General features: G+C 36.7%; 1 protein-coding gene across 1 annotated transcript in view; it reads right to left on the bottom strand.

The window, feature by feature from the left end:
* The window catches only part of LIX1 (Lix1 homolog (chicken)), a 40,990-nt gene that overhangs the window by 19,876 nt on the left and 10,285 nt on the right, over window positions 1-10,829 (bottom strand). The window contains 1 exon segment of the mRNA XM_009321787.1: window positions 4,207-4,370. Coding sequence (XP_009320062.1) covers window positions 4,207-4,370 — 164 coding nt within the window.

Genomic DNA, 10,829 nt, shown 5'->3' with positions numbered 1-10,829 from the left:
GAATAAGGGGTGGATACTGTCCTGGTTTTGGCAGGGATAGAGTTAATTTCCTTCTTAGTAGCTGGTACAGTGCTGTGTTTTGGATTTAGGATGGGAACAAAACTGATAAGGCACCGATGTTTTAGTTGTTGCTAGGTAATGCCTACACTAGCCCAGGACTTTCTAGTTTCCCATGCTCTACCGACTGAGCAGACTGCAGGTGCCCAAGAAGCTGGGAGGGGGCACAGCCAACCTGGCCAAAGAAACATTCCATACCATGTGACGTCATGCTCAGTACATAAACTGGGGAAAGCTGGCCGGGGGAGGCCGCTGCTCGGGGACTGGCTGGGCATCGGTGGGTGGGTGGTGAGCAATTGTACTGTGCATCACTTGCTTTGCGCATTATTATTATTATTATTGTTATTATTATTGTTATTATTATGTCATTATTATTATTATTATTGTTATTATTTTATTTCAATTATTAAACTGTTTTTATCTCAACCCACGAGTTTTTCTCACTTGTGCTCTTCCAATTCTCTCCCCCATCCCTCTGGGGGATGGGGGGAGTGAGTGAGTGGTTGTGTGGTGCTCAGTTGCCGACTGAGGTTAAACCACGACAGTATTAAAAGGAAAAACACCTGCTAAAAACATAAGCAGCTTGATGCCTGAGTTCAGCAAGAGGGGAGTCAGAAGCTGATCAGATGGGCCTTGTGTTGATCCCTCTGACATAAATGAAAATTATTGCACAGTTTTTAGTTAGTCATGGTATGTGATTCTGGTGTTAAGTGTCCAGAACAAAAATGGAAGAGGTCTTTAAAACACATAGGCAAATGAATAGATATTTTGACTGTGAAATGCCATGAAGTATATCATGCAATACATACCTACATGCCTCTATGCAGAATAAGGATTCGGAATAAGGATGCAGGAAGTTATTATTAGGAGGATTATTTAAGACAAGACTTGAGTAGGGACATTTATAGTTTGTCTGTACAGCATTGCTTACCGTTATTTACAGATGTCATAAATACAATAACTACAGTAGATTTTAAGTAATCTGGACACTGAGAGCCTTGATATCTATAAATTAAGATATTGGCAATTCATTACTAAATTGTTCTAATGCTATACAGTGCATGTCTTTGATGAGCCATTTTCAATTAGACCCATCTTCATGCTCCTAATGCTTTTTCCCAAAAGCATGAACAAAACCAATCTGTTAATGTCCATCTGCAGCAGCTTGGCATGGGGAGCAGGCTGCCAAGCTGGCTTTCTTCTGCTTCTGCATCAGTGAGGTGATCCTGAATTATACTCCTGACTGAGTGCAGCAATGTAGTTATAATAGAGAAATATACAATCCAGCACTTTATAACACACAGGAAAGATGTTCAATTATTCAAAAAACATTGTCCAAAAAAAAAAAAAAAAAGAAACAAGAGAGGTCATGGGTGGGCAAAGTGTTGGCAAAATACAAAACATCACGTAAAACCAATAGCATCCAGGGCAACATAAGAATTTAATGAAGAAAAAAAGGTTTAAAAATTTTGCTATTTTTCTTTCTTGCATCATATTTTCAAAGACCACAATGTCGAAACTCTCTTGCTTTGGCATCATCACAAGTTTTTGAAACATTTCAGACCCAGTAAATTCTAGGATGTTTTAAGCAACTCTGTAAACAGTATTCCCAACAGTTTCATAATGATGACTGATGCATTAGGAAAAGTAGACCCAGAATGTTAAGAAGACTCTGGGAAGAGCCTCCCCAAAAGCTCTGCAAAACAATCTAATTCTTTACAATTTTTAACCTAACAAGCACTATAAGTTTAGCTTCTTCCAAAGTAGTTTACTGCCATTTTAGTTTGAAATTAGGTTCTATATGTGTTGCTCAAATGTTATTTTTGATCCTGAGCTGCACAGCATGAGAAATACGAAGCACTGAAGTAACTGGAAAGCAATGTGCTTTCTTAAACAACTTTAGTCAATTTCAGTAACCTTTTAGAAGCTTTAGAAGGCTACCCAGACAAACTACTACTAGGTAACTCTCTCAAACTCCTGATGAGGTGAAAACTCCTGCAGAAATAGAGGAAAATGAAAAATCTGAATGCCTGTCTTCTGTCATGAGAGAAAGAAGCCTAATCTGAACACAGTGCAAATCCACAGAATTCAAGGTCATTTTTAGTGTTTTGTTTTCTTGGGGGGTGGGAGGTGGGAGTTTTCCCGATTTATACTAAGCTAGCATCTTGTCTTGAAAATTTAAAGCTAAGAAAAGAAAGATCCTATACAGTAGAACACTTTTGTTACCCTGTGCAGCTAAAGTTGAGTACAATTCCCCAGCTTCAATCAAAGCCATTGTAAACCATTATGGCTTGTTCAGTTCCTATCCTAGTTGAGGTTGTAACTCTTGTTGTGAACTGAAAGAGCCTATGGCACATGGCTTGTTTGCTTTATGCTCTGAGAAAACATTCCAGAAAGCACATAATGCAAAACTCACAGTCTCCAAACTGTTGTTTGGGTCTGTTTAATGGAAGGGTTGAACTATAGTAATTAGAAAGACCCAGGGATGTTTATCAAATTGGTTAAAATACTTGGAATAACAGCAAGTGCCTCAGGTTCTAGATCTTAATGGATTACATATTCACATTAGATTACAATGAATAAGTAGTTGTTGAAACTTAGGTGCATATATGATAAGAATACTGTTGCATTGGCCCTTGTGGAGATGATGGATTGTTGCTGGTCTTCAGCTGAAGATTAGGCATCTGTGGACAGGCTGGTCATAGAGTATCAGCATTGTCTTTGTAGATGCAACAACTAGTTTTTACTGACCTCCTCCCCACCTTTTTTTTAAAAAAGGAAGTAAGACGGCTAGATTTAGAAATATATTCTGGATGAGTTCACCTGCAAAATCCCCTCTTTGTCACCAAAGGCAAGGAATGAGCTTTATTATGTTATTTAGTATCTGCTATGTATACTCTGAATTTTCTGATTTGTTGCAACACTTTCTGCTTCTTTGCCATGCAAACCACTAGAGGACAATTAGACTTACCAATCACCTTTTTTCTCCTACTAGTACAATGGGGTAGACATGTTCTACTGGTGTAAATCATGCATACAGAAGTGACTATGTTCTTCAGAATTGCTGAGTAACAAGCTCTGGAAACTGTTCCTAAATATGTTTCTTTTATTCATTTTCTTGTGGTCTGTATTTTTGACAGAATGACAACTATATCTTGCTCTGTTTTGACATGGAGAAACTACCTTTTGACCAGAAAAACAAGTAGTTCAGCAATTGGATTTGCTGGTTTATAGAAGAATACAAATGAAGCTTTAAAAGAAATTGTTAGCTGGGATATTTCTGGTTTTATTAAATACTGTGTTTGTATTCTTCTCTCTCTGTAACTATATGGAAGCCACCAGTTATTTCACAAAAGGCTATGCAGTCAGCAGCTAGGGAAAAAGGGCGTTATGAAGCAGTCTACTAAAATTACCACTGGTGTTCTGGAAATAATTCTGATTCTGTCTCAAAAATTTGGTTGTTGAGGATCTCAAGCTCATTCTCCAAATGTTCTTCTGTTTCACAGTGTCAATTCCTATGAAGTTCAAGCTTGAGCTACCTTCCTTTAAAGGAAGGTGGAATGCTTAACCAGGCAATCTACCTACTCCTGGAGACTGGAGGCATCAAATTCAGTTTCAGTGTTTTGTTTCACTGAAAGTTAAATCTGAACTGACTGTGGTTTGTTTTGTTCCCTGTTCTTTGTATGTCAATCCGTCATTAACATGGGATAGGTGGTACATATTGTAGGGAATACTGTTATGGTGAGAAGTATCTTCACATTGAAAAGAAAACCCCAAAACAAAACTCCTTCTCCTTTAGAACAGGTTTTCTATTTTCTGAAGGAAAGAAACCACACACACGTTTGTTTTAGATTCAACTGACAGAAGTGCTTGAGTTAATCATAATCTCTTTTGTTGTAGATATGACTGGAAACCAGAGACTAGACTGGTAAAATCATTCTGTGCTCAACTAATTCCTAGAACTGGCTGTTATTTTCCTTCTAGTAGTTTGCCTCTCTCAAATTGCTGGGGGTTGGAGAGAGTATGAGGCTAAAGAAGTCGGGTGTGAATCTGCATTATTACAGAAATAGACGTGGCCATGTATCTTTTATGACAAAATCCTCTTCAGAAGAAAATTTCCCCTTGCAAAGATTGGAAGATGCCACTTACCTGAACGTTACCAAAGCAACTTCCTCCTGGCAAGGTAATGTAACTCATAAATGGTGGGCCCAGGGATGTCAGTGACTCATATAGAATGATGCCTTCACTTGGAAATAGGGCTTTCTGCTTCTGTTTGCTTTCCCGGAACTCCTGCAATATTGCTATGACATTCACTGTCAAAGACATAAAAATGCTGAATGTAGGATACTGTGTAAGTCCTTGATCTTGACTTGGTGTTTTCTGTTAGACAAGAAATGCAGATATATGACCTCGATACTTTAAATATCTTCACCAGTATTAAAAATTCTATGATTGTGTCCCTGGTGTGAAAATGTGATCCCATTACAGAGACATAGGCTGAGGAATTTCAGGGATTACAGATGCTGTTGAACATTCATTCTGGGCCAGCAGTGTTGTTCTTTTAAGTCAGTATGTTGGAACAGCAGGAACGGAGCAGCTCACTTTGAAACAAGAGAAAATGTTATATTCTAATTTCTCCTTACCCATGTTCAAAAAAATCATGGTTGCCCAGAGAAATCAGCTTTTAATGCAAAACTTTATGAAGTGGCCATGCTAAAATTGTTGCACGTTATGACAGTAATAGTTACAGGCTAATGTGAAAATGGAAATATGAAAATCAGAAATTCAGCTAACAGCATGATTATTGATGTGGTGCTCCAAAGTTTTAAATTCTGTGGTGGACTTTTTTCACAGGTTTTTGCTTTGGACTCAAAAGGGATTTTGTGCCTAGTTTATCTAGACACCTTTTACAAAACCAGCTGTGTTGTAGGTCAGAAATAAATTCCTTTTCTAGGAGGTGACTACAGAAGGAAGAGCACTGTATAGATGTTCTTTTCAGCTTTGTCACAGCTCCTGCCAGTATTTGCTTTAGACCTTGCCAGAAAAGCCAGTCTACCCAAAAGAACATTTGTGTAAGGTGCTGCTGTCAGTAGTAATCCCTCACTTAAAAATTAAAAGTTTAAATTAGAAGGTGAGAACTAAAGTTCTTACTCTGGGCCTTCCAGTGGGATATGGATTAGTCCTAGTCAATAGCATGAACCCTTCTGAGTAATGATAATAATTTAGTATCATAATGCTATAAGGCATTAACTGTTTGTACAGGAATCAGTGGGATTCAGAGGATAAGTGGGGGCAGAGATAACTTCCTTCCTTAGCTTTCCCATTTCTTCATTCAATCTGAGCTTGTTAGTCGGGGGAGAAAGGAAAATTAATTAATTTTGAGATAGTGTCACCCTGGTGGTAGCTCACATGCAGTCTACTGATGTTTCCTGCAATATGAGCCATGTGATCTCCAATAGTGTCTTCTCCTGTTTTTTTTTACTTCACTATTCTCATATGCAACAGCTTTTCTTGGGCATTTAGTCAGGATAAGGATAGGGGCAGAGAGTGTGACCATCACCAGCCTTCTTCTCCTTTGTGTGCTCAAACATGAGGACATGTAAGCAGTATGGTCTGAGTTCTTGGGAACCGAGGGAGAGTGGTTGGATTACACTGCTCTCTAGCACTGGAATGGTAATCACAGATGCAGCAGTAGTGTTGGTGCCTGCTAATTCTGGCATTTTGAGTGTTTAAAGCTGCAGAACTGTCATTGCATCTGACTATTGTTTCACCACAAAGAAGGCAGTTATCTGAATAAAAGTAATCATAACAAGAAACACCTTGGGATAACCATCTGTCATGGTGCAGCTGAACTTTATGAAAAACTTAAATACAGAGAAACAAAAGAAACTGTCTTCTGCTTTTCTAAATTAATCCCCTCTTAATAATAAGATCACTTTAGATCTTATTGTGGAGGGTTCTGTTCTAAGCACTGCTAGTTTCTGAAATTCAGTACTTGGTAATCCAGAGAAATTAAGTAGTTTTCTGGAATTGTTGACTCTGCTTTTATACTCAAGAAAGGCAGTTATGACCTATAAGTAACATGAGGGGAGAAAAATTGGAATTTTACTCCAGTAAACTGCTAGCAGAACAGACCCCAAAAAGTAATACACCTTGACCAAGAATGCTTCAGAAACTGGTCTTTCTGCTGAGAGTGTCTCACTGATGTAAATATCTGGGCATTTTACACTGATGTAAAGGTCTTTTATGAGACCTTCTGTTTCACAGAGCATTCACATATGTATTGGGTAACAATCTAGTTCAAAACCCATTAAGTGAAAGGTGATATTTAGACATAAATTCCATGAACGTCAAATTTCCAAGCTTTAAATGACAATTCAATAGAAGCTGCTACTTCAGTAAAGAAATGGTATTGATGATATTCAGTCCTTTATTGGCATTGAAATAGATCCCAATAAAAATTACCAACATCAAGAACACCACAGGTTTAGGATGCCGCCGTAAAGCACTTTGGCCTTTCAAACAATTGTCCGAGTGTAATGATTAAAAACAATAATCCAATATCCTCAGGAATACCAGATACAGTGGTGCAGGTAACCTAGAGTACTTTTGCTGGTCTCATCATTTAACCTGTATATTACAACTTTCATTTGTATATTACAACTTTCATTTAAAAAAAAAAAAAAAAAAAAAAAAAAAAAAAAAAAAAAAAAAAAAAGTCAGCCATATCATCATCAGATTGAATATTCCACAGCTGCTGAATACACCTGTGCCAGAGTTTTGTGCTCTGCTTTACCTGTCAAGTCTTTAACAACATGTAGGCTGCAATTGGCAAAGCAGCACAGGAAAGTCCCAAGAAATTTTGACCAATTTTTGCCCAAACCAAGTCCCGGAATTTTAATGTCCAATGCCTCTAGCCATCCTTGATGGAGGGAGGAACTATGCACAAACACCATGCTTTTGCTTATTGAAAGAAAATGATAGTGGTTCATACAAGAAGCACCAGGTATTTAAACTGCTTAATACCAACAATAACAACAGGTAGCCTTCTAAATTGTGGTGGGGGGACGGCGTGTGCATGCATGACCTTTGTTTCTCTTTTATTGTCAGTTTTATAGCAATTAAAAGAGTTCAGAATATAAAATTTCTGTTTTTATTTCCATTCTTCTTCATGAGTCCTTTTGAAGGTAATTCAGCATTTGGACAGCCTGCCTTTCTCACTTGACTGAAAGTTTCCACTCAAGTTCCAGTTTTCTGCAAGCTAATAGCCACAAGACCTTTTAAGTGTGCTGTAGAAGTACCTCTTTTTACAGCCATCCACCAACAAAAATGAGGCAGTGTCCCAACTTTTGTTGAAATCCCAAAACATGCTTTTGGCTGTCACAACCTCTGCAGATAAAGAAATATTTTATTAGGGGACTAATAAGCAGTGAGTAGCTATTACAGGTTAAACTAATATGACTAACACTTAAACAGTAGCTGAGCAGCAATACTTCTGATTAGAGTTGCTCTCTGTCAAATAAAGTTCATATACATAGCAAGCTATGCAGCAATCTGCATAGCAGATTGAATATCTCTGTAATTAAGTGCCTGGTTTTGTACAGAAGTGGACAAGGAGCAGTCATAAAATTTGGCTCAGCTGTGGGTATGGCAGTATCTGTCTGGAAAATACTTGGTGTTGTGTATGTGGTGGTAACATCTCAAATTACCACTGCAATTTTTGCTGTGTTTTTTCAACCCCAGCCAAAATTAGCACATCAAACCACTGATGTACACAAAGCTGTGTCATGTCAACTGTAGGATGTGACCACAATAGCAGTTTTAGTTATGACAAACAATTTTTTGTGAGACTGCTTTATGATTTGAACGAGTAAGTTTATTGTCACAAGGTTAAAACAACATAGCGATTTCAAATAGATAACTAAACCAATTTCAGCTAAGCTAGTAGAAATTCTGTGTATATATATGCCTAAATGCTTCATCCTAAATTATTCATACATTTAAACGTGCTACAAATTTCTAAAAGATGTCTACCAAAAATATTTTTAATTTTATAACACTGTATTCCTGATAACCATTTATTTGTATATTTTCATTATATGTCATGTAGATTTGTTGTAATTTCAGAAGGCATGAAAAAGGTATGTATGTGTTCAAGTCTACAATTAATTGTGCTATGGTACTGTTCTGAAACAGTACCGTGATTGCTAATGTTTTATTAAGATCTCCCAATATTAATTTCTCCTGTAAGACATGCATTCTTTGGTTTCATTTTTAAACACTCCAGGAAGAATGTTGTTTCTTCATATGCTGTGTATCAATATTTTGTATCCAACTGGTCTAACGATGTAATGTATTAACCATGAGGATTTTCAGAAATAGTAGCAGTACATAGATGAAACAGCAAGATTTGCTTTTATTTGAGAGGATTAGTGAAACAGAACACTGCAATTTATTTATCATTTTGAAAGGCCATTCTCATTCTTGTAATTGCTTCTTGTATTTTGAATGATACCTGTGAAATGGCTGACATTTAAAATTATTATAGTATTCCTATGCATTGAGGACCACTTTTTTCAGGATTAAATTATCTGTGCTTTATAAATTCTTACTTTGTTTGCCGTTGATCGCTGAATCGGTTAACTGTATTGATTTTATTGAAGTCAATGCTAAGTCTCCTCTTCAAACAGACAATATTTTATCTGTAAATCTACGTGTGCTCCCTCCCTATCTACTCAGATCTTTCTCAATTGGAGGCTTATAGTAGTACAAGCATTACTGAGTTCAAAGGTAAGAATTTCATATATACTTCTTCTTTAGTTCTCTCCCATCTCTGAATATTAAAGGTTTCACAATAGTCTATTTGATTTTGGCTGTAATGTCTAGTTATGAGGTGAGAAGATATTTGATTTTGGCTGTAATGTCTAGTTATGAGGTGAGAAGATTATCTTTTTCTGTTTCTCTACACTGCTTTTTAATCAGCTGAAAAAGCATATTGTCCAGGAGTTAAGTGTTGTACCTGGTGAAGCTGTCCTAGGGTATCCTGTTTGAAGTTCTCCTGGTCTGCAAGGATTTTTTTTTTTTTTTTTTTGTGGAGCAGGCTGCTTGGAAGCTCAGAGTTCTGCAGAGCAAAAATACATGGGTATTCTATTGCATTTACCCTAAATGAGCCCTGAGCTCTTTTCAGTATTCATAAATACTGTTTTATGTGAACCAGATTTGGAAGAGGAATAAATGATGAAACGTATGTTATATCACAGCATTATTTTCCATTTGTTTTCTCACCTTTGAGTAGGAAATGCCTTGCCTCCACTCATGGAAGTCTGTGGGTCAAATAAAGTATAATTCTGAGTGGGAAACAGAACTCTCTGATTTGAATTAAATCAGTAAGTTTGTACCACTTTTATGCTAGGAAAAAAAAAAGAAAAAAATGATTCCAAACATCTTTGAATTCTGGCTAGGCACTCACTTCAACCAAAGCAAACAAACAAGACCATGAACAGGAGAATGCCCAACTAGAAGGGAGTTGTTTTGGCTATGAGTAGAAGGGCTATGCAGTGAAGTAGAATGGAGTCATATACTTGACAACATTTTGCTGCCGAGAGAGTGGAATATAAAGAACACACACAAGATAACCACCTACTTCATAATTTTAAAACTTTCAAAGCTCTTTCTAAAAACCCTTTTAACTGCTTTCATAGATTTACTTTAATACCTGAATGCAGAGAAAAATACAAGCTTTTTGAATGAAAGAAATATGTACTACAAAATTTGTTAAAGAAGATTCTTTAGTGAGAGGCTAGTAAAGTGTCTTACATGTCTTAAATCAACCTGTGGCACATCATCAGTAAAACTATAACATTCAAACAAAGTTCATATGTTCCAAGTGCACCGTTCTGCAGCTGTAGCCTATTACAGCTTGTAATTTAATGCATGCATCTTAGGGAAGCTGTTTAATTGGTTTCAGACTAACAAACAGATATTTAAATCTGTAGAAAAAATGTCAGCAACTGAGGTAGGAACCAGCAGCTTTTTAATGGAAGGTTTCGTATCTTCTCTTTCAATTAATTTTGTATATTTTTAAATTGACAACTGGATAGCTTTAGAAAAAAAATTGTTGCAAATGTAAATAGGCAATACCAATTAATTTTTCCATTATCTTCTAATGTGTTTATAAACTGTTTTACATTAGCATGTTAGTAATGATTTCATTACTATATACTGGTCCCCATGCTATAATTTCTATTCTCCATTTATAATATATACTATTTGATGTAGTACAAGTAAGAATGAGGCCCAAACCTCCACTAAAATAGAATGAAACCAGGCATTAAGAAAATACTATCATGTAGCAAGTACTGGGGCAAAAACAATATGCTGAGGGGCCTTCAGGGGCCTATTTCCTTCTCCACAACAGACTGAAATCACTTGGCAAAATGTTCACAAACCAACAAACTATAGTGCAATTCAGCTAGGAACCATGAATTCAAGTTAGGCGTTAAAAAAACCTTTGTGGAAGTACTTAGCTTTTTCCAAGCTATATAATAACTTCTACTGATACCAGAGCATTTTTTAATGTTGAAGCAAGGGCATGACAAGATACAGTGGTTAAAAACTGTCGTTCAACAAATTCAGGCATGAAACAAGGTGATATACTGCAACTGAGGTAATTAAACCTGGGAACACTTTACCAAATGTAGGAATTGATTCATGGATGCTTCAAGTTCTACAGTGATGTTACTTTACATTTGAGACAGTTTTCTGATGAATTC

The sequence above is a fragment of the Pygoscelis adeliae genome, unplaced genomic scaffold (genome assembly GCF_000699105.1).
Source record: "Pygoscelis adeliae isolate BGI_AS28 unplaced genomic scaffold, ASM69910v1 Scaffold164, whole genome shotgun sequence".
Taxonomy (NCBI): domain Eukaryota; kingdom Metazoa; phylum Chordata; class Aves; order Sphenisciformes; family Spheniscidae; genus Pygoscelis; species Pygoscelis adeliae.
This window is presented reverse-complemented; position numbering and strand designations above follow the sequence as displayed.